Source organism: Carlito syrichta, unplaced genomic scaffold, assembly GCF_000164805.1.
Source record: "Carlito syrichta isolate Samal-C Ts95f unplaced genomic scaffold, Tarsius_syrichta-2.0.1 Scaffold316270, whole genome shotgun sequence".
NCBI classification, from domain to species: domain Eukaryota; kingdom Metazoa; phylum Chordata; class Mammalia; order Primates; family Tarsiidae; genus Carlito; species Carlito syrichta.
The window spans coordinates 278,749-303,341 of record NW_007260366.1 but is presented as its reverse complement, the minus strand read 5'-3'; the positions used below and the strand labels follow the sequence as shown (position 1 = coordinate 303,341).

The 24,593-nt window shown below is 38.6% G+C and overlaps 1 protein-coding gene across 1 annotated transcript in view; it reads right to left on the bottom strand.

Annotated features, from left to right (window-relative positions):
- The window catches only part of LOC103276602 (Golgi-associated PDZ and coiled-coil motif-containing protein), a 69,748-nt gene that overhangs the window by 44,184 nt on the left and 971 nt on the right, over positions 1-24,593 (bottom strand). The window contains exon 3 of the mRNA XM_021706974.1: positions 24,381-24,590. Within this exon, the coding sequence (XP_021562649.1) occupies positions 24,381-24,590 (210 nt within the window). The remainder of the gene's footprint in view (positions 1-24,380; positions 24,591-24,593) is intronic.

Sequence of the window (24,593 nt, the reverse complement as noted above, 5' to 3'; positions counted from 1 at the left end):
TTCTGCTTGATTAATTCTACTTTCTATGCTGGTCGTCTTATTATTTCCTGGATGAAATTTTTTATGGCCAAAATCTCTGTTACAAGTTCTTTCAGTGTTCCATCTTGTCTTTTCTGAGTCTTACTCATTCTTTCCATCCATCCTCTAATTCTTGTTGTATTCTGGGGCCAGTTGGTGGTGATTCCCATTGTTTGGGCTCTGAGGTCTAATTTTTCAGCACTGTCTCTTTAGTACACTGGTAATTACCTGTGTTCTTCCAATGATTTTTCCTCATTTGTGATAAATTTCTTTCTTTTCTCTTTAGTGCCATTATTCAGTGGCAGTAGGAAAGGCTTTCTCTGCTGATGTTTCCTCACCCCTCTATTCTTCCCTAATCAGGGCTCTGAATTTGTTCAATTTTTAAACAGTGCTGTGGGTGGGAAGTTTTGCTATCTCTTGTAATTTTGAGAGTTAAATAAGGTGGAGGATAGGGGGCTAGGATTCAGAAACTACTTGTAAATCACCATGATTGTAGCATGGGTTCCCTGAGACCCACTCTCCACTAACACTCTATATGACAATGTAATAGACATGTGTGCATACCCACACCAAGATACAGTAGCACCAATGAGAAGAACACAGAAAAGTAGAATAAAATTAGAAAAGTTTAAAAAAAAACACAGAAAAACAAAAGCAGAAACCAAAGCAAAACACACACACACACACACACACACACACACACACACACACACACCCCAAAACAAACTGGAAAAAAAACAAAGCAAAACAAAAAAAAAGGAAAACCACCCACGCATATTCATGCTCTCACACACACATCCAACACAAAACAGAAGAGAAAAACAAAAAAGAATTCAAACTGAATCCTCAGACATACATTTACACACAATAAACTAACGAAAAAGAGAGCAAAATAAAACAAAAAAACCCTAAAAGATGAACACTCGATGATGCACACACATAAATAGAACACAAAAAAAAGAAAGAAGAGTAAGGGAAAAAAAGAAAAAAGAGGTGGGGAATCAGATCAAACCATCACATACACACTTGTGCACATAGGAAAAAGAAAAAAAAAATTAAAGAAACAAAAGAACAACCTGTCCTCTTGTGGCAGGTTGGTAACTGTTCCTCTCATCTGCTCACATGTAAGTCCCTCTACTACCTCCTGTGGAGCTGTGGCCTCATTTGCAATCTCCCGAGTCCTGCCCAGGGAAGGAAGAGGTGGTAGGGGTGGGTGGGCTTTCAGTCCTCCCCTCCCACTCTAGTACAGTCAGGGGGTTCCCCCTCCAGTTGGGTGGTGTGGAATTGTCTCTTCCCCAGGTGCTGGCAGGGAGTGACCCAGCCAGGCTTATCCTGGGGTAGAGCCCTCCTATTACAGCTGACATCCAGACTCCACCTGAGTTTGTCTGTCTCAGTCATGCCCCAATCGTGTGGGTCTGATATTCAGAGGACTGGTGGACAGGAGGGGCTTGGATCAGGCCCGGACTCAATGCTGATTTCTTCAGGGGGCTTCCTCATTCTTTTCTGGTTACACTCTTTGTCCCACAGCTGAATCAGGGTAGGAGGGGGGGCGCCTAAGACTCAGCACTCTTTCTGTTCCTCCAGAGTTTATGCTTTCAGGATAATTCCTCTGGGTCACGATTAACCCCTGAGTAGCTAATCTGCCATTACTGAGATCAGGTCTCTTGGTCTGCGATGAGCAAGCCGGAACACTTCCCTGCCCTGTTTACAAGTTGGGCTCCAGTGGGGCTCTGCTTCCAGGCTCCTTCACTGTGCTCCCTATACAGTCCTTGCTGCCAGTGTCTGGCCAGGTGCTGTGGTGTTGAGACAGAGGCTGGAGCTGGCAGTTACTCCTGGCAGTTCCTTCCTGGGAAGGGTTTTGCTGATTTTAAAAAAAATGGTGCTTGGCCTCTGTCTCTGGTAGTGCTAGGGTCCAAGGAAAGTAGCTGTGACACCAGTTGCTTCACCAGAAGAGTCCTGGCCACTTGCTCCTGAATCCCCACTCAATTTGCCACCCACACGCCCACTTACAGACATATATGCAAAATTTTCCATATACTCCCCAACTCACACTGGGACTAGCATAGTCTGTCTGGTTCCACTGCCATCTTCCAAGTGTATGCGTATACTTGAGGGAGAGTATATCTTCAGTGTTTTTGTTGATCAGTTTGTTTGCTAGCCTATTTGTTTTCCCTTTTCTTCTTTCTCTTCATCTTCCTTTCTTCTCCCTTCTTTCTTTCTCTGTTCTCTTCCTTTCTCTTATGTCACTTTGGTTTCAGGGGAATATACAAACACTCCCACTGCATGGACATACTGTGAGATGGTGGGAAGTATGTTCCAGGAGGCCAACACCCCAGTCAGCAAATACTGCAATCTGCTGGTAGCTTCTGAAACTCACCTCTCCTATTACACCTTATTCAAATCTCAAAATTGCAAAAAGACAGCATGGTATCCCACCCCAAGTTGTCCTCAAAACTGAACAAATCGAGAGGCTCTACCTAGGGAAGAAAAGAGAGCTGAGCAAACAGAAGTGAAAGCTATCCCTCCTCTCACTGAGCCATGGAATTAAAAAGGAGGAAAAGGGAGAGAAAAAAAAACCCATCACAAATGAAGAAGAATCAACAGAAGAACACAGACACCGCCCAGATTCCTAGAAAGACAGTGCCTGAGAATACAGACTTTAGAACTCAAACAATAAAGAGCACCCAGAATGACTAATCTCAGACAACAAATACAGACATCAAGGTATGGATGGAGAGGATGAATAAAAATCAAGAAAGGCAAGAGAAAAGAATAAAATAATTGGTAACAGAGATGACAACCATAAAGAGCACAATAAGCAAAATAGGTAGCAAACTGATAAGCATGAAAAGCAGAATTAACCAAGAAGAAAAAAGAATCACAGAGCTTGAAGAAATATGGAACTAACCCAACTGCTAAAAACATAGAAAAGGAAGCTTAAAAGACAGAACAAAGCCCCCAAGAGATTTGTGGCTATACTATAAGGCTGAACTTACACTTTCTTAGTATTCCTGAAAAAGACAGGGTGACAGAGAACACCCTGAAACAAACATTCCATGAGATTATCCAAGAAAACTTCCCTCATCTCATCAGAGGCAACCATCTATTCACAAGAGATTCAGAGAACCCCTGCAAGGCATCAAATGAGAAGACCAACTCCCAGACACACAGTAATTCACCTAAACAATGTAGGTATAAAGAAAAAATTCTAAAGGTAGCAAGAGAGAAAGGTCAGACTTCCTACGGGGAAAAAGCAATTAGAATAGCAACAGACTTATCTACAGAAATACTACAAGCTAGAAGAGACTGGAGTCCAATCTTCAAAGTTCTCAAAGATAAACAATTCCAACCAAGAATTTCCTACCCAGCCAAGCTCAGCTTCATCAGCGATGGAGAATTAAAATCCTTCCCAGACATACAGTCCCTAAGAGATTATGCTGCTTCCAGACCAGTTCTACAGAAGACACTTAAGAAGGTATTAAGCACAGAAGAAAAAACAAAAAGAATGACTGTGTACTTTCCAAAAATACAGGAAAATACAGAATCAATAGACATTACATCATGACTGTCAACTTGAAAACACACATACATCAACCCAAAAGTTAAAAGAAAACAAACAAAACAAAAACCTGTATAAGAGCCTCATGACAGGGATAAACTCTTACATGTCAATAATCAGCCTGAACTTGAATAGACTAAATGCACCACTAAAAGACATAGGAAGGCAAACTGGATAAAAAAGCATGACCCCACAACATGGTGCCTCCAAGAAACACATCTTACTACAAAGGCCTCCCACAGACACAAAGTTAGATGATGGAAAACAAACTTTCAGGCAAACAAAAAACAAAAGAAGGCAAGAATCGTGATCTTAATATCAGACTAAACAACCTTCAAGCTATCAAAAATTTAAAAAGATACAGAAGATACATAATAATAAAAGGTTCAATCAGCCAACAACAAATATCCATCCTAAATATATATGCACCCAACACAGGAACACCAGGATTTATAAAGCAACTACTAAGTAAACTAAAAAAGGATATTAACTCTAACACTATCATAACTGGGGACTTAAATACTCCATTAACAACCCTAGATAGATCACCGAGTCCAAAAAATCAATAAGGGGATCCAGAACCTCAACTCGACACTTGGCCAAATGAACTTAATAGATGCCTACAAAACATTCCACCCAACAACCACAAAATATACATTCTACTCAGCACCATATGGAACATACTCCAAGATCGAACACATCCTCAGCCATAAAACAGCATAAACAAATTCCCTAAGACTGGAATACTACCATGCACCTTCTCAGATCACAGTGAAATAAAAATTAACAGTTCCATCAATACGTTCCCCCCAAAACACAAAAAGACATGGACATGAAATAGTGCAACACTGAAGAACTCCTGGGTCAGCACAGAGATCAAAAACAGAAATTAAAAGATTCTTGGAAACAAATGAAAACAAAGACATATCTTACCAAAACTTCTGAGATGCCATGAAATCAGTACTAAGAGGGAAACTGATAACTCTATGAACATACATCAAAAAAACAGAATGATCACAGTCTCACAAATTGCTTAAGGGAGCTGGAAAGACAAGACCACCAAAACCCTAATCTCAGCAGAATCCATGCCACCAAAGTAAAAGCCCAAGTACAGGACATAGAAGACAAAGATATCACAGAAAAAAAATCAACAAAACAAAAAGCTGGTTCTTTGAAAAAATAAACAAGACTGACGAATCTCTAGCCAGACTGACCAAGAAAAAGAGAGAAAAAGCCCAAATAAACACAAATGGAAACACAAAGATCAAGATACACCTGACCCTGAAGAAATACAAAAGATTATCAGAGATTACTATGCACACCTATATGGAAACTAGTTCAAAAACCTAAGTAAAATGAATGACTTTCTGACATCACACAATCTCCCAAGGTTGAAACAAGAAAAAATTGAAACCCTAAATAGACCAATAACAACCCCAAAAATTGACTCCATCAAAAGAAAGCGCTGAAACCAGATGGCTTTCCAGCAGAGTTCTACAAAACATACAAGGAGTAGATATCAATCCTACTGAAAGTATTCCAGGCAATCAAGAAAGACAGAATTCTCCCCAAATCATTTTATGAAGCTAACATCACAATGATACCCAATCCAGGCAAAGAACCAACAAAGAAAAAGAACTACAGGCCAATGTCCCTGATGCAAAATTCTCAACAAGATTCTAGCAAATGGGATCCAACAACACATCTAAAAAATTATCTGCCATGACCAAGTAGGCTTCACCCCCAGGATAAAGGGCTGGTTCAACATCTGCAAGACAATAAATGTAATTTAATACATCAACAGATGTAAGAACAAGAACCACGATTATATCATTAGACACAAAAATGGTTTTCAACAAAATCCAGCATCCATTCTTGATAAAAATCCTTGAACACCTAACTATAGAGGAAACATACTTCAAAACAGTAAGAGCCCTTCTAAATGATAAACCCACAGCCAACATACCACTAAATGAACAGAAATTTCCCCTAAAAACCTTAAAAAACAAGCCAGCCCAACTCTCAGTCCTCCTGTTCAACATAGTGTTGGAAGCCCTAGCTAGAGCAATCAGACAAGAGAAGGAAATCAGGGGAATCCAAATAAGAAAAGAAGAAGTTAAACTATCCCTTTTTGTGGATGATATCATCCTATACCTGAAAACCCAAGGGAATGGGTCAAAAACTTCCTTGCACTGATAAAGGACTTTGGAAAAGTCTCAGGGTACAAAATCAGTGTGCAAAAGACAGTCGCATTTTTATACACCAATAAACAGAGAACCAAATAAAAAGCACAATCCCATTCACAGTAGCCACACCAGGAAATGGAATACCTTAGCATCCTCCAAACCAGAAAAGCGAAAAACCATTTCAGTGAAAATTACAAAACATTGCTCAAAGAAATAAAAAAAGACACAAATGGAAAAAATATTCCAAGCTCATGGATTGTGAAACAATCAACGTATTAAGATGTCCATCCTTCAAAGGCAATCTACAGATTCAACACAATACCCATTACATTACTATCATCATTCTTCTCAGACCTGGAAATGACAACACAGAAATTCACATGGAAACATAAATTACCACAAATAGCCAAAACAACCCTTAGCAAAAGATGCAAAGTGGGAGGCATCACACTCCCAGACTTTAAACTTTATTATAATGTTACAATAATCAAAACTGTCTGGTATTATTGGTACAAGAATGGGCATATAGACCAATGAAACAGGACAGAGATCCCAGAAACAAAACTTCAATTTTCATCCAGCTCATCTTCAACAAAGCCTCCATCCAACCACTGGGGAGAGAAGAACCTTTTCAGTAAATGGTGCTGAGAAAACTGGCTGACCATACACAGAAGAATGAAACAGGACCGCTACCTATCACCATACACAAAAATCAACTCTAACTAGATCAAAGACCTAAACATAAAACTCCAAACTATAAGAATCTTAGAAAACGCAGGAGATACCCTCAAAGAACCTAGAATAGGCAACCAATTCCTGATCAAAACCCCAAAAGCTCATTGCCGTAAGAGATACTGAAAAGTTTCTGCAAAGCAAAAGAAACCATCGAGAGCAGACAGCCCACAGAAAGGGAGAAAATATTTGCCAACCACATATCTGACAAAGGCCTAACAACCAGGATCTACAAGGAACTCAAATGTGCCAAAAGAAAAAAACCAATCCAATTAAAAAGTGGGCAAATAGCCTCTGTGAAAATCAGTGTGGCAATTCCTAAAAGATCTGAAAATCAACCGCCCCATACAACCCCACAATCCCCCTACTAGGAATATTCCCAAAGGAACTCAAATCATTCTATGAAAAAAATACCTGACACTTATGTTTATTGCAGCATTGCTTACAATAGCAAAAACATGGAACCAACTGTGCTGCCCATCAAGAGGACTGGATTAAAAAAATGTGATACATATACATGATGGAATATTACACAGCCTTAAAGAAGGACAAAATTATGAATTTCACAGCAACTTGAATGGACTTAGAGGCTATAATACTGAGTGATCTATCACAGAAATAAAGAACTGAGTGCCACATGTTCTCACTCATAAGCGGACCTTGAACAACTATCGTAATACTATAAGAAAGGGATTGGTAGTAGTGGGAAACTGCCAGGCGAGGATGGAGGCAGGAGTGGCAGTAGTAGAACTACAAGGGGAAGGGGGTGCCTGCCTCATCAACAAGGGTGCCTGTGTAATGAATATTTGTACACCTAACCTTGTATTGTACCCCACATATTTAAAATAAAATTTTTTTTAAAAAGTGAGCAAAAGACATGAGTAGACACTTCTCAAAGGAAGACATAGGAACAGCCAACAGACACATGAAAAAATGCTCAGCCTCACTATTTATCAGAGAAATGCAAATCAAAGCCATACTAATGTATCATGTAACTCCAGTAAGAATGGCCATCATTAATATAACAAAACACAACAGATACTAGTGAGAACGCAGAGAAAAGGGAACACTTTTACACTGTTGGTGGGAGTGCAAACTAGTTCAACCTCTATGGAAAACAGTGTGGCGGTCTCTAAAAGAACTAGAAATTGGCCTTCTGTATGACCCAGCAATCCTCCTTCTGTTAATATACCAAGAAGAACTTAAATCATTCTACAAAAAAGATACCTGCACATGCATGTTTACTGCGGCACTATTCACAATAGCAAAAACATGGAACCAACCCTGCAGTCCATCAAAAGTGGACTGGATAAAGAAAATGTGGCACATATACATATGGAATATTATGTATCCATAAAGAAGGACAAAATTATGGACTTTGCAGCAACTTGGATGGATTAAGAGTCTATCATACTCAGTGATCTATCACAGAAGCAAAGAACTGAGTATCACATGTTCTCAATTATAATTGTCTGAACATCTAGCAAAATAGATTGGCAGTAAAAAAAGGTAAAATAAACAGCTGAAATATATTTTTATATGTTCTATTTAACCCAACAAATCTAAAATATTATCACTTAAATATATAATTAATATAACAAATATTGACAAATCAGTCTTTTTTTCATACTAAGTCTTTTAAATTCATTATGTGTATTATTGTTATAGCAAATCTCAATCAATAGTATTTCAAGAACTCAACAGCCACTTCAGGCTAGTAGCTACTATACAGGTCTAGCCCTTTTATGATGATTTTGAGCAGTACCAAATCTCATTAAGATTTTCATACTTAAAAAAATACTTCTAGTAACTGAATCTGTTCCTTATATATAGTAAATGTATAATTTTTTCATTTTATATTTGAAAAACAAGGTTCTATTCTGCTGCCTGGACTGAAGTACAGTGGTGCAAAAAAGTTATAAACACTTAAAATCCCTGTTACTAGACAATGTCCAGCTTCAAACTCCTGGGCTCAAGTGATCCTCCTGCCTTGGCCTTCCAAGTAGCCAGGACTACAGGTATGTGTCACCTCACCCAGTTAATTTTTAAAATTTTTTTTGTGGAGACAGAGCTTCACTATGTTGCCCAAGGTGGTCTCAAACTCCTGGTCTCAAGTGATCCTCCTGCCCTGGCCTCCCTAAGTGCTGGGAGTACAGGCGTTTGTCACCATGCCCAGTCATATATGTATATATAAAGTAAATAAATACAAGATACTAAATAAAGCAGAATTTCATTTCCATTGTCTTCTAGAAGTATGTAAACAACAGTTTTTATACCACATCTTTTACAAACCCAACTAAATGTTTAGATGGGGGGAGGGGAACCTACTTATACAATAAAAATGTCTTACAGACTTTCATCCATTTAACAAATTGTCCACCAAAGAAAAAATTATAAACATTAAAATCGCCTATTACTAGGCAATGTTTACAATACCTTGAAGATTGCTCCTTTTTTTTTTTTTTTGAGTTGGAGTCTCACTCTGTCACCCAGACTGGAGTGCAGTGGCTGTTCCCGGCCACTGCAGCCTCGACCTGGTGGGCTCCGGTGATCCTTCCGCCTCAGCCTTCCAAGTAGCTGGAACTACAGGCACGCACTACCATGCCTGGCTAATTTTTGATATATTGTAGAAACGAGGTCTCGCCAAGTTGCCCGGGTGGGTCTCAAACCCTCGGACCCAGGCAATCCACTCATCTCGGTCTCCCAAAGCACTGGGATTACAAGCTGAGCCACCAAGCCCGGTCAAAGATTGCTCCTTTAAAGTACAAATAACACTGGTCTAGAAAGTCCTTCTTAGTCAAAAAGATACCTATACAGTTTATGATATTTGAAACAAGACAACTGAAAAAAAAATTTTTTTGAATAATATGTGCATTTGAGTAATATATAGCTTACGGTAAAGTCAGCATTTATAGACATAACTCAAACTTAGCCATTTAATCTACAAGAATCCTCTCCTTGTTTTCATTATACTGACTTTCATTCTGTATTTATCATACTGTTTCTCTATGGTGTTGTCTAATATTTTTCTCTATTCCTTATATTCCTATAAACTGGAAGTTAGACCTAAAAGTTTAATTAGACTCATTTAAACCTTTCTGACAAGAACACAACATAAGTATACTGTGTGTTACATCAACAGGCATAGATTGTCTTGTTGCTTCTCTATGGTTTATGTTTTTAAACCACAGCTAACATAAGTTGTTAATAAATGAGTAAACTTTTAGCGTTAAGAAAGAAAATAAAGGGGCATAAGTGTTATACATTAATTAATATGGCAGGCCATATTAAAATCAGAAATAATCATATTCTAAAAGGGCAAAACAGAACTGTGTGTAGCTCTTTTGAAATTGCCTATTAACTGGGCAAGGTGACTCACACCTGCAATCCCAGCGCTTTGAGAGGCCAAAGTGGGAGGATCGCTTGATGGCAGGAGTTCAAGACTAGCCTGGACAACATAAAAAAACCCTATACCTGCAAATACATTTTTAAGAAAATTTTAAAAATTAGCTGGGCACAGTGGCACATGCCTGTAATCCTAGCTACTAGAGAGGCTGAGGCAGGGGGATCACTTGAGTCCAGGAGTTTGAAGCTGCCTGAGATATGATCAGGCCACTGCACTCTAGCCTGGGTGACAGAATGAAACTCTGCCTCTAAAAATAAAAATTAAAAGAAAGTGGCCTATCACAGATTCTTCATTAAATGAAGTAATTTCTCAAGATGTTGCTCAATCTTAAAGAGAGAATGCAGAATCAAAATTCAAAGTCCAGTTCTATTTTTTAAGAACAGGATAAGTGCTTCAAATTTACTCTAAATTTAGTAATATTCAAGTAACTCTTTTCTTACCTAAGATATAAACATTTTAGCTGCTAAGACAAGTTAGTCATTGGTAGTAAACTTTATGTCAGGATTAAACATCTCTATATTTTATTTAATGGTTACCCTTCTAATGTCACAGAATTTTAGAACCTTTTTGGACCTTAAAGAATATAAAGACCGGTGGCTCAGCCTGTAATCCCACGCCTTTGGGAGGCTGAGGTGAGTGGATTGCCTGAGCTCGCGGGTTCGAGACCCGCCTGGGCAGCGAGACCTCATCTCTACAATAAATCAAAAAATTGGCCGGGCGTGGTAGCACATGCCTGTAATTCTGGCTACTCAGAAGGCTGAGGCGGAAGGATCGCCAGAGCCCAGCAGGTCGAGGTTGTGGTGGCCGGGAGTGGCCACTGCACTCTAGTCTGGGCGACAGAGTGAGACTCCAACTCAAAAAAAAAAAAAAAAAAAAAAGAATATAAAGACTATGATTATTATAATTAGCATTTAGAAATTGAGCTCAAGGCCCATCAAGGCTACTTTTATTTCTAGAGCTACCAGTTTGGTCAGTGGCAAAACAGTCCTGGAAACCAATTCTTCTGACTCCCAGGGTGAGGTAATGCAAGTATTATCAAGCAGATAGCAAAAAGGACAATTTGTTTGTATAGCTACAGTACATATATGTTTTACTTACTAACACTATTCATACTATCACAAAGCAAGTATCTACCTACTATGTGTCAGATGTATACACTCCACATATTATATCTAATTCTTACCATACTCCACAACTTTTTTTTTTAATAATTAAGGAAACTAGAAGTCAGGGTTGAAGCAACTTGTCCAAGATCACATAGCTAAGTAATCAATAAACTAAAAACCAGCTCAACCATAAAAAAGTCTGAGCATCCTTCACAACACTGTCTTATTCAGACCACGCTATAACTAGCAAACGTGAAAGAAAATAAAACAGCTAATTTCAACCTTACTTAAATTTTCAAATAATTTTTTTTAAAAGCTTCAAAAAATAAACAGTTAAAGGCTAAAAGACTATATTATTACATACAGGCTTTACTTGATAGATAATCTTTTTATTTTCCTACACTTATCCATGAAGGCTTAGTTAAAGAAAAAAATGAAATAAAAATGACCATCAAAATATTATTTCCCTAGAACTCATTAAGGAGAAAACAATCTCACTCTATTCCAGAAGGCTCTCTGGACCTGAAAACCATGGCCTTCACTTCACCCAAGCTATTTTATCAACCACTGGTGAGATTTTCTAAGGCAGTGACTCTCAAAACGTGGTCCCAAATGTGAGGGCAATCTGGCTGCAACATTAGTCACCCTGCTGATTGCCACGATGGACTTGGCTGTTATGACTGGCTAGGCAGGTGTCCTCTTCCTCACTCACCACTCCATGTACACCCCTCCTGAAGCTGCGTGCTAGGTTTAAAAGGATGACTGTCCCCGCTAACGGAGAACCATTCTTAGGTCAAGGGTACATGAGTAGCTGCACTCTCTGCTAGAACCTCCAAACAAGCTCTCAAAATGTTGTCCCCAGATCACCAGTATTAGCTGGAATAGTGTCTAAGGATACATGAAAATTCAGGGCCTACTACACAAAGCAGGAATGAAGTATTCTCAGGAATGGCAGAGAGAGCGGCAGTTTACCTAACTAACGCTATAGGATTATCATTATCACTCATTTGTATTTGAAGTCATTCCTATTCTTATTTTTCATCTCATATTCTCTCAAAACATCCAAACTTTTCCATCAAGGTAAATTCCTTCTTAATCTTTTTTTTTTTTTAAGACAGAGTCTCACTCTGTCACCCAGCAGGCTGAAGTGCAGTGGCATGATCCTGACTCACTGGAGCCTTGTACTGCTAGGCTCAAGCCATCCTCCCACCTCAGCATCCCCAGCAGCTGTACTACAGGCACACGTTACCATGCCTGGCTAATTTTTCTATTTCTTTTTTTGAGACTAAGTCTCACCATATTGCCCAGGCTGGGCTTCCTAATATAATTCTTACCTACTAGATTCCACTCCCAGGCATCAAACACAAAATAATTTTTTAAGTCAGAGTTTCCTACTAATCTGCTTCTCCTAGACTTTAATGCTCTACATAAAAATCTAAAAATACATAACAGCTGCACTTTTTTCTTTCTAAACATAAGCTAGTTTTTATTTCTTTAACTGTCTTGTGGATAAAAACAAATATTTTACCTTGAGCACCCCTCAGAAGCCTTGTGTTTGAAGGGAGGATCAAAGTACAACATGAAATTAAGGAACATCAAACTGCACAAGAGAAACTGGATTCAGCTCACAGACGAGTTTCAGCATGACTTGCGGTTCCTGCGATAAGATTTTACAAGGTCTAAGAGACCTAAAAATAAACCTGGCAAATTATTTTTGTTTTGCAAATAAAGAAATTGAGACCAAGAGATCATGTGAGATGCTCCAAATTACAAACTGCATGGGATTAAAACTCAGGCCTCCCTCCTGACATCCTTTGTAATTCTGACAATAATAGGAAAAATGGTGAAGAAGCTATCGGTGAGCTCCAAATGGTAGCACATCTCAGAATCTCGGAACTGGACCAAGCTCTAGCTAAGCAAGAGATTCTGAATCCCACACACACCCCACACTCACACAATGCTTACACTGGCACTGGAATTTGTGAGCATACACAGGCATGAATACAAAGACACACATGCAGGCATGCAAACAAATACGGATGTAGACACAAACACGCATACACACAAAAGCACACATTCCCCAAGTTGCTTAGGAATTGCAAAGAAAATCGGTGACTCCAAATGGCAATATAACTATAATGAACTATACTATAGCACAGAAAGCTGCTGATAGAGATATAAATATTATCTCACATCTACCTATAACTGCTTCTACACCATTTGTTTTAAAGAATGTGAACAAAAGGTAATCACTTCACCTTTTAAATATCTGTATGGTCTTTATGTTTTAAAATGTAATTTAGGAGGAAAAGTATAGGATGGAATTTAAATCTCTAGCAATTTTACCACTTAATGCCAATATCTAAAATGTAACATTGACACACACACATCTATTAAAAGGCTTTAAAGCTCATACAGTTAATTTTTAAAAATATAAAAAACAACAATCATATAGAGATGGCAGGATATTACTATAATGAATACTAACTTATTACAGTTTATTGAGTACTACATTAAATTTAATACAGAGCCTTCAATTTAATAAGATGATCTTTACAGATTATATAATTCTCTTTATCTCATTAAAGGATGCTTCCATTTTTTTTTTCCTGGAGGTTTCTGTAGAGGTTCTTACATAAAGCATCCTCAACTACCTGAGGGATGGCAGAGGCAGAACCATTCTTCACAAGACCATTTCTCCTATGACAAAAGTCAAGGTGACAATGTAACTAATGAAAGTATTGTGATTCACTCCCATCTTGGATTCCACTCCCTGGCATCAAATGCATTCATTTTAGTATAAAGAATCATCCTCTATTTGTTCTTTTATCCCTGTGCCTGAAGTGGTTATTGTTCCCACTATTCAAAACTATAGAAATCCAATGAGTCCTATTTTAAAACACAAGACTATGACCAAGAAGAAAACATATTCAAAGGTCAAATTTTAAAATCTCTCCATCTCTCAAGATAGGAAATAATACTCCTCCTTACTTCAAATCAGTTCTTGAAGCAGTCTGCTCATTTGGTGTATAAATGTTCTGAGAATTACACTCCACTTTTTTTCTACCCAACCATAATGACCACTAATTTCATCTTCATTTCTCCCCAAAGAAGAGACAGTCTAGACAAGCAAATGAAGTCCTCATAATAATCCACTAAGACACTCTTTTTGTCCAAATAAGGAAATTGAAGCACAGAGAGGTTCAGTAACTGTTCAAAGGTCATTAAAAACCAAGTGTGGTGGCTCACACCTGTATTCCTAGCAACTAGGGAGGCCGAGGCAGGAAGATCACTTGAGTTCAGGAGTTCAAGGCCAGCCTGGACAACATAGTGAGATCCGATCTCTTAAAAAACAAACAGTTATACTGTATATATTACATATATAAGTCATATATAAATAATATATATACTATAATAAGCTCTATGAAAGAAACTAAAAGAAGAGAATTAGCAGAGTGAGAAAGTATGGCTATTCTTCTGGGAAGAGTTTTGGTTATTAATAGAGAAGCAGTTCCCAAGGTGTATGGGACCTTCCACAAGGTCAGAACTGTTTTCATAATAAAGAAATATTATTGTCTTTTTCACTGTGCTGACATTTGTACTGAAGGTGCAAAAACAATGACGAGTAAAATGCTGGCATTTTAGTACAATGATACCAGGATACTACTGATACAATGCACCAAACTGTACCAGTAGTAACTGTACTCTTTACTGCTATGCATCCACAGTTTAAAAAAAAGGAAAAAAAAGTTCATTTAAGAATGTCCTTCATGGAGCAGTAAAAATTTATTTTTAAAAATCCCAATACTTTTGTGCATGTCTTTTTAACATTCTATGTAATGAAATGGGAAACACACATAAAGCATTTCTACTGTATACCAAGCTATATTGTCTCAAGGAAAAGCACTCATGCAAATGCCTCAATTGCAAGTTGAACATGTATGTGTGGAATACCATTTTAATTTCAAAGAACAAACTATGGTTATTTGGATTAAATATTTGGCAGACATGTTACTGAAAATGAATAAAGGGAACCTGTTACTTCAAGAAAACTGACAGTATTTTTTACCAAAGATAAAAATTTGAGTTTCATGTGAAAAACAGAATTTTAAAAGATCTGAATCTATTATCAGCAGCCTGACAACTTCTCAACATCTAAAAAATTTTTCTGATAAGATCAGTGAGACTAATAAATGTGATTTTTCAATATCATATTAGATGTCCAACATTTGCAAGATTTATACATATAGGCAACCCATTTCAAAATGACCAACGTATGATGTTATAAAATCATGCCTGAGTAAAAGATCTATTCAAAGTGCTAGAAAGACCAATGTATTTTAATGTAACAGTGTGCAAAAAGTTCATTTACATAGTTTCAGACTCCACATTGCAACTAACCTTTAAGAAATAAGAATAGCCACAGTTATTTGAAAAGGCTATTAAAATAACTTTTTCCTTATCTAACTACAAATGTCTGTAAGATCATATTTTTCTGTTTAACCATAACACATCACAACAAAATAAATAAAAAAGTAGATGTGAGAATTCAGTTATCGTCTGTTAAGCCAGATATTCAAAAGATTTGAAAAATATGCATTAAAAAAAGCTATTCTTCTAATTTCTTGGTTTTGAAATATATGATAACTTTCTAATTTAAAGATATTTAGATTAGCATGTAATGGGGCTATTGTTGCTATTTTTAAATAATATGACAAATATTCAAAGTTTTCTCAGTTTTAACATCTAATAAAGTAAATACCAGTAAATATAATCCACATAAAAAAAGCTCTTTGAAGTCCTCAAGATTTATAAGAGTGTAAAGAGGTTCTGAAACCAAGAAAGTTTGAGAAACTTGTCTTAGAGTTTCTGAAAGGAGGCCATACAGAATAAGAGGACCATACAGAGTAAGAGGAAACAGGGGTAAGATATGTCATTGGAGGATATTCAGAGGTCAGATCAAGCAGAGCTTGTCTGCTACAGTAAGGAGTTTGAACTGTATACAAAGTGCAACTGAGGAATTTTAAGCCAAACAGCATGGCAACATTTATGTTAAAAAAAAAAAAAAAAAAGCTATGTTTAATATGAGAGACAACATGAATGAAGCAGTCAGGGTGATTTGAAACAGGGACCAGTAGATAAATTGAGAGGTACCTTTGAAAGTACTTTGTGGTAAACTTCAAAATGAAGTTCCAAGCAATTAAAAAAAAAAAAGTTTCTACTCTAATGTCAAAGAACTCAGTTGCTCTATGATCAGAATGGAGAAGGGGTGGGGAGGAGTCAACCTACCCAGTATTTTAGAAATGTCACAAGTACATTAAATCCATACTCAATACTCTTATTTAATTATGTTTGAAGTTATTTTCAATCAGTTTCCAGTTTTTTCTCAAAATGAGGTACCACAAAATAATCACAAACTATATTCCTATGAATTATATAGCAGGGGAATAAATGAACCTGAAGATCAGTCATTCAAAAATGTGGCAGGCACTGTGAAGCTTATATTATAGAATGATTGTGGTAATCTTTGAAGATTCATGGCAGAATACCAGAAATGTTCTGAATAATTCATTCATTCAAATAAGCATTTATCGAGTACTCATTATATGCCACTATCTGGGGATAAAAAGATGAATAAGATACGGACTCTAGAAGTTCACTATTAGAAAAAGATAGAAGCACATTTTCAGTTATGATGCAAAGCATGGAAACACAATTACAGAGGCATGTGTGATGTGCCAATTCAAAAAAAGAGGTGAAAGGAGGCAGTCAGAAAGAAATTCCTTGAGTGTCAAGTAGAGACCTGCAGCAGCACATGGAAGAGAAGGGAAAGGTCTGAGAGAAGAAAACCTCTGGCAGATAAGACAAGAGATATAAGTGGATCAGAAAGGTTGGTATTCCATGTGTCCGTTCCAAATTTCCAATTTTAAAAAGGGGCAAGGGCCAATTCTGCAAACCACATATAAGCCAATCTGGCTCCTAGAAATTAAAATGGGCTCACAAAAAGATAATGCTATCTTCTAAGTCAGCTCTCACAAAGCATTTGACGGTTCAGATTATTTCACTTAAGACATAGTTCTGACCCTCAAACAGCTTGCATTCTAGAGATAGAGCGATGTGGCAATCACTAATTATAGCCCAACAAAACTGATCTCACAGAACAAGTGAGTTCACGGGCTTAGGACAGACAGCCTCTGCCTATAAAGAGCAGAGAAGAGTGGGGCAAGAAAAGCCTTCACCAGAGATGAAGATGCAAGTGGAGGCTTGAAAGATAAGTTGGTGTTTAAAACTGTAGACAAAAGAGACTGTAGTACGCATTATACACAAAAGCTCATGCAGGGAGAGGTGCCACAACAGAACAAAGGCTATTTAAAGAACTACAAACAGACAGACTGGTTTTACTGAGGCAAAAAGAGCTAAGAAGGTGATAAGAGATGAGAACAGACAGGACACTGATCCCCATGCTAAAGAGTTTGGATTTTATTCAACAGGTAAAAGAGAGTAATAAAAAAAAGAGTGACAGAATCAGATTTGCCTTTTTAGATATGAACTACTAAAATTAATCCATTCTAGAATGATTGGGTAATAAAAGGATAGTTTGGAGAAGGTAAGAAACAATTAGGTAGGAGACTATGTTAAGAATACACAAAAAAGGAGAAGGACCTTAACCATGCAGAATATCCTAAACTTATCTCATTATCTTACCCAGACCTGTACATTCTCCTAGATTCCTTACTTTAGTGAGTAGTAATGTATTAACTTCCAAAAGATGTCATAACAAAGTACTCCAAACTTGGTGGTTTAAAACAACTGAAATTTATTCTCTCACACCTCAGAAGGCTAGAAGACTAAAATCAAGGTATTGACAGGGTTAGTTCCTTCTGGAGACCCTAAAGGAGAAACTGTCCCATGCCCCTCTCCTAGTTTTTGGTAGCTGTTGGCAATCCCTGGCATTCTTTGGCTTGTAGACACATCACTGCAACCTCAGCTTTGATCTTCACTTAGTCTTTTTCTCTGTGTCTACGTGTGACCTTTTCTGTCTCCTATCTGTATGCTCTCATAGTTTTAGGGTCTACTTTAATCCGCTATGATCTTATCTTTGTCCTCATAGTAAGTGCATTTGCAAAGACCCTGTTTCTAAATAAGGTCACATTCTAAGGTTCTGGGTGGACATGAATTCTGGGGGGATATTATTCAACCCACCACAGGAACTGGCCAATACATTTCCCAAGCAGAAACATGATGTTATCCTTAACCCTTCCTTTTATCCTCTGCAACTACATAACTACCAAATCCTGCTAATTCTGATTCTGTAGTCTTCAATTTTTGTCCTTTTCCTCACCTCCATTACCACTTCTGTTTCAATGACATTCTTTTGATTGGATCATTTGCTACAACACTACATGAACCTAGTTACTAGTCTCAGTACTGTGCCTGTACCTGAACAGGTAAATATTGCTAGAGAAAGTCACATAACAGGACAGACTGGCTGCACCATGAATTTATGACAACTAAGCCCAAATAGATTCTCAACATGCCTGACGGTCCTTCTGCTTCTCTGGCCAACCGGCTCTACCAATCTATAACTATCTCAACTTCTCCTCCACCCCTCAGCTCTTACTCTTACCTACTTTCCGTAACTGATCTGGGTTCCTATTTTACACACATACAAAGAATCATCACACAAAAACTCCCACAATTCCCACTGTCTGCTCTCATCATCTCTCTCTCCCCTCTAAGTATAACAGCTGTCCTTTCAGTATTAAGCTATTCTCTCTACCTGTACTTTGGATCCCATCTTAATTCAGAATCTTAGTAATACCAGTTGTCCCTCTCTTTCTCTATAACAGTCAACTTTTCCCTCAACCAGATGCTTCTTATTGATTTACATATTTTTTTTCATTTAAAAACAAAATGAAAAGCAAAGTTCCCCTGAACCCCACATTCTCCCTCCCTTCTTGCTATCAATTCAGACACACTCATTTTGCCTGCTTTATGCTCCACCTCCTCCATCCCCTACCATAAATGTATCTGTGCAGAGACTGATGTCTCTAGCTCTGTCACCTCAGGTCCCTCACTTAGACCCTGCAAAATGCAAACAGCCATACTAATAAACTATCTTGTGAAACGGTTGTGAGAATTAGATGAATCCAATCATGTAAAAGACTTAGGAAAGAGCCTGGTCCATGGTAACTGATCACTAAGGTTGGCAATATCATTATTGCTAATATTATCACATATTCACCCCCCCATCTTTCTCTATCTCCCTATCCAGGCAGTCAGCTGCCCAAGACTGACATCTCAGAGTTATTCTAAACTCCCTCATTCCTCCATTCCAATCCACCTTTTGGTTTTGTTGACTTTCACCTCTCCAATCTCTCTTGTCCTAACACTTTCTCCCATTTCCACTATCTTACTCCACACTAACGTCATCTCATAAAAACCTGCTAAATGATTTCCTGCATTCATTGTTGGCACCCTCCCCAAATTCCTCCCAACTACAGCCAGAATGAACTATTCTAACTTCATATCTGAGGTTACCACCTGGTTTCCCCACTACTCCATATACATATGGTTAAAAAAAAGAGAAACATCAGTATATCAAAAAGATATAGTGTATCAAAATAACTCCCATGTTTATTGCAGCACTATTCACAATAGCCAAGATATGGAATCAACCTAAGTATCCAAAACAGATGGACAGATAAATAAAGTGTGATATATACACAATGAAATACTACTTAGCCATAAAAAAGAATGAAATCCTGTCATTTGAGACAATGTGGATGAGCCTGGTGGGCATTATGTTAAGTGAAATAAGCCAGGCACAGAGAGATAAATACCACATGTTCTTACTCATATGTGGAAGCTAAACAATTTGAACTCATAATAGGAGTAGAAGAGTGGTTACAGCCGGATTCGGTGGCTCTGCCTGTCATCCCGCACCTTTGGGAGGCTCAGAGGCTGCGGTGGCCGGGAGCGGCCACTGCACTCTGGTGTGGGCGACAGAGTGAGACTCCAACTCAAAAAAAAAAAAAAGAAGAGTGGTTACCAGAGGTTCTGAAGGATACAGAGGACTAGGAAGAGGCTAGTTAACATATATAAAAGTACAGCTAGAGAGGAGAAATATGTTCTAGTATTCTATGTAAGATGACTATGGTTAACAATAATTTAATGAATATTTTCAAATAGCTAGGAGAGAGGATTTTTGAACTGTTTCTAATATGAATAAATGAAAAATGTTTGAGGTGATAGATATGTTAATTACTCTGGTGCTGGAATCAGAGGCATGAGGCACCAGTGGGGCAAGGATAATTCTTATACACTGTATATGTGTATCAGTATATCACACTGTGCCTCATAAATAGGTATAATTATTATGTGTTGACCAAAAATAAAAATAATAAAAAAGAATGGTCCCAATACCCTATTCAAATAGAAAAATGTTAATGTATGGTTTTTAGGGTTTTTTCCAATTCTTTTTTTTGTAGCAAAATTATTCTACCAATTACTAGATGAGTATTAAACATGATGTTACTTAAAGACACAAGGACTTGGCAGAAAGGGCAATCTGGAAGGATACTCAAGACCACTTTAAGTATATTTTAAATTATCCACATTGAAGGTATCTGTTTCTTGATCATATAAAAATATTTTATTATGGTAATACAGTTTAAGGTATTAATCTCTAAAGCCACTAAGCCTTGCCACACATTTTCATATAAACCATAAACAGCCTCAAATACATGTCTTAATGTCCATATAATTAAAACAATAGATCTAATTCAATTTGCTTACTAAAAAATAAAACAGAGCTGGGCTCAGTGGCCCAATCCCTCGCTTTGGGAGGCTGAGGTGAGGGGACTGCCTGAGCCTGCGGGTTCGAGACCCGCCTGGGCAACTTGGCAAGACCTCTTCTCTACAATAAATCAAAAATTAGCTGGGTGTGGTAGTGCACGCCTGTAGTTCCAGCTACTCGGAAGGCTGAGGTGGAAGGATCGTCTGAGTCTGAGCCTAGCAGGTCGAGGCTGCGGTAGCCAGGAGCGGCCATTGCACTCCAGTCTGGGCGACAGAGTGAGACTCCAACTCAAAAAAAAAAAAAAGAAATAAAACAGGGCAACGAAGTATGGAAATTTTTTCTAAGATTTAAAACGGCATATGGAGCAACCCTGAAATTCTGTGGATGGTACAGCAGTACGTCTATTCAAAAGGCACTGCTGACAGTGAACCACAACTGATTCCATGAAAATTGTAGAAGCTCCTAAGTGTGTAAAGACTAACACCAAAGACAGATAAGTCAACTGTAACTGAAAAAACACACAAACAAAAAATAAAGTTATATATTTTCCTTCTCCATTTTAGAAGACAGTTAAATCAAGAGTTTCAAGTATGTTCCCAAAAAATGCTTACATTGTGATATGTTAGCATTTTCTATTTTGAGAAATGGAGTCAGAAGAATATACAGTTATAATTTCTGAAAAAAGAACATGTATAATTCATTACTACACTGAAAACTCATCTAAAATACTTAAAGGTAAAAATATTGAGCCACTACCTTCTACTCAAAACTTGATCCCTTCTTCAAATTTAGATTTTATATCTGACATTAAAAAAAAATCACTGTTTAAAGTTTCCTTAGGTCATTTTAAAAATAATAAAATGTTTCATTTTTAAAAAGTTATTTAACCCCCAGTAGACACTTGCAGTTGTAAATGATGTAAAAGTTCTTGTGTGGTGTTTTAGTCCATTTTCTGTAGCCAATAACAGTGTATCTGAAACAGGGCAATTATAAAGAAAAGGAATTTATTTCTCAGTTGTGGAGACAGAAAACTCCAAGGTCAAGGCGCCACATCTGGTGAGAGTCTTCTTGCTAGTAGAGACTCTGCAGAGTCTTGAGGTGGTACAGGGTATCACATGGCAAGTGAGCTAAGTGAGCTAACATGCTGGTCATTCTTTCTCTTCTTATAAACTACCAGTTTTACCTCCATGATAACTAACCCATTAATCCACTGACCCAACAACCCATTAATCCATGAATGGATTAATCAATCCATAAGGGCAGATCCCTTATGATCCAATCATCTCTTGAAGGCCCTACGCTGAGGATTCAATCTTTTAATACTGTCAGATTGGAGATTAAGTTTCCAATACATGAAATTTGGGGTACACATTCAAACCACAGCATGAGGCAAAAGGTACTCTTGATCTTTGTTGCTTAAGGCATGAGGCAAAAGGTACTCTTGATCTTTGTTGCTTTAATTTTTTAAAAACCATCAAATACAATTTCACAACGTAAAAAAATGCTATCTTCTGGAAGAAATCAAGAAACACGAAATCATCTCAGTCAGAGAAAAGTCATAAAATCTTTGATGTGTAAACCTATGATAATCAAGGGTTAATTATGCCATGTATTTCACAGCTAATAGGAGAGAAAGAATGTTGACCATTAAGCAAGGGAGGCTGCATATCTGACATTCGTACTGATTTGGATACAATAGGCACTGTCAATTAAAACTAATAGCAATGATGATTTTTCTTTCTTTCTTTTTTTTTTTTTGTTTGTTTTTTTTACACAGGGTCTCACTCTGCTGCCTAGATTGGAGTGCAGTGAAGCTCTCATGGCTCACTGCAGCCTCAAACTCCTGGGTTTAAGCTATCTTCCTGCCTCAGCCTCCAGAGTAGCTGGGACTACAAGCATGTGCCACATCACTCAGCTAAAGTTTTTGTTTTGTTTTTGTAGAGACAGGGTCTCATTATGTTGCCCAGACTGGTGTTGAACTCCTGGTCTCAAGTGATCCTCCTGCCTAAGACTCCCAAAATGCTGGAATTAGAGGCGTTAGACACCAGTGTTGCAATGACTTTTAGGAAAGCTAATGTTCAAAGAGTTCCGTACATCACTGATTATTCAATTTTTATCCACTTTAAAAGACTCATTCTCTTATTTAATTGCCAAGTTAGAAAGTGTTCTTTATGCAGTAACATTAATCTACCATGATTTCTGAATATTGTAATAATGCCCTAATTTAATTTTCTGCACAATGTGGTAGGTTTTTAGTTTTTTGATTTCACCACTACTCCAACCTCACCCACATCCAAGATTAGAAACTAAAGAAATTGACTTTTTTTTTTTGAGTTGGGCTCTCACTCTTGGCTGGGCATGGTGGCTCATGACTATACTCCCAGCACTTTGGGAGGCAGAGATGAGAGGACTGCCTGAACCCAGAGGGTCAAGACCAGCCTCGGCAACTTGACGATACTTCATCTCTACAACAGACCAAAAGATTAGCCGGGTGTGGTGGCGCACACCTGTAGTCCCAGCTACTTGGAAGGCTGAGGTGGACGGAGTGCCTTAGCCCAGCAGATCGAGGCTGCAGTGGCTGTGAGTGTGCCACTGCACTCCAGCCTGGGCAGCAGAGTGAGACTTCGACTCAAAAAAAAAAAAAAAGAATCACTCTGTAGCCCAGACTGGAGTGCAGTGTCACAATCGTGGCTCACTACAGCCTCTACCTCTTAGGCTCAGGTGATCCTTCTGCTTCAGTCTCCAGAGTAGCTGAGACTACAGGCATGCTGTCATCAAGCCCAACTAATTTTTTAATTTTTTGTAGAAAGGAGCTCTCATATGTGTTGCTCAGGCTGATCTTGAACTCCTGGGCTCAAGCAATCCTCCTGCCTCAGCCACACAAAGTGCTGGGATTACAGGCATGAGCCACGGTCCTGGCCTGTAAATGATGGTTCTTAAACACAGTCAGAAATAAATCCAAACATTGGGAAATACAGGTAAGAACAATCTCATAAAACCTCAATGTTGGAAGTCATCTGAGTAATTGCAGGGAGCTCTGGAAGTATCTGCCTGTAATTTAAGGACCCTCTGTGGATGTAAACTGAGAAAGACAACACTACCGGATGTACCCCACTAAATTTTCCTAGAACTTTGATCACATTCCCCTGGACAGTTCATGCATGCCTCTGTATGCAATCACAGACGCTGACCTGGAGTAGTTAAAAGGAAAACAGTTAGGACAGTATCTGTCTGAAAATACACAAGTCTGGTTTATCCACGCGAAAGCGGACCTGCAAAACTCAATGTCAAAGGGCGGACTAAGACGTGTCCACCGCAGACAATCTCTGTCCGGCTGGCTGGTATGTGCCATCGGCTTCTTCCTCAGCGACATCCGGAAGGCGACGACGGGACCCCGGGCGCCCGCACGTCGGGGTCCACCCTCTCCCCCACCTCACCTCGCTCCTCTGCTCCGCACACGGACAAACTCGCCCGCACATTCGCAGCCCAGGCGCCCGGCGGTCAGGTGTCGGGGTCGTTTCATGGCGCGTCCGGGGGCGCCGGCCCCTCGGGCCCCCGTGGCGCCCAGGCTCACCTCGAGCTTGTGGTTGATCTGGGAGACGGTCTGGGCTTTGTGGCAGAGCTGCGCGAAGCAGGAGCTCAGGCTGGTCATCTTCTGCCGCCCCTCGTAGGTGATGTCCGCCTGGTCCGGGTCGATCTCGCCCAGCAGCAGGTCCACGTCCACGAAGGCCTTGTCGAACTCCTTCTCCAGCACCTCCAGCCAGCGGAACATGGAGACCCCGCCAGC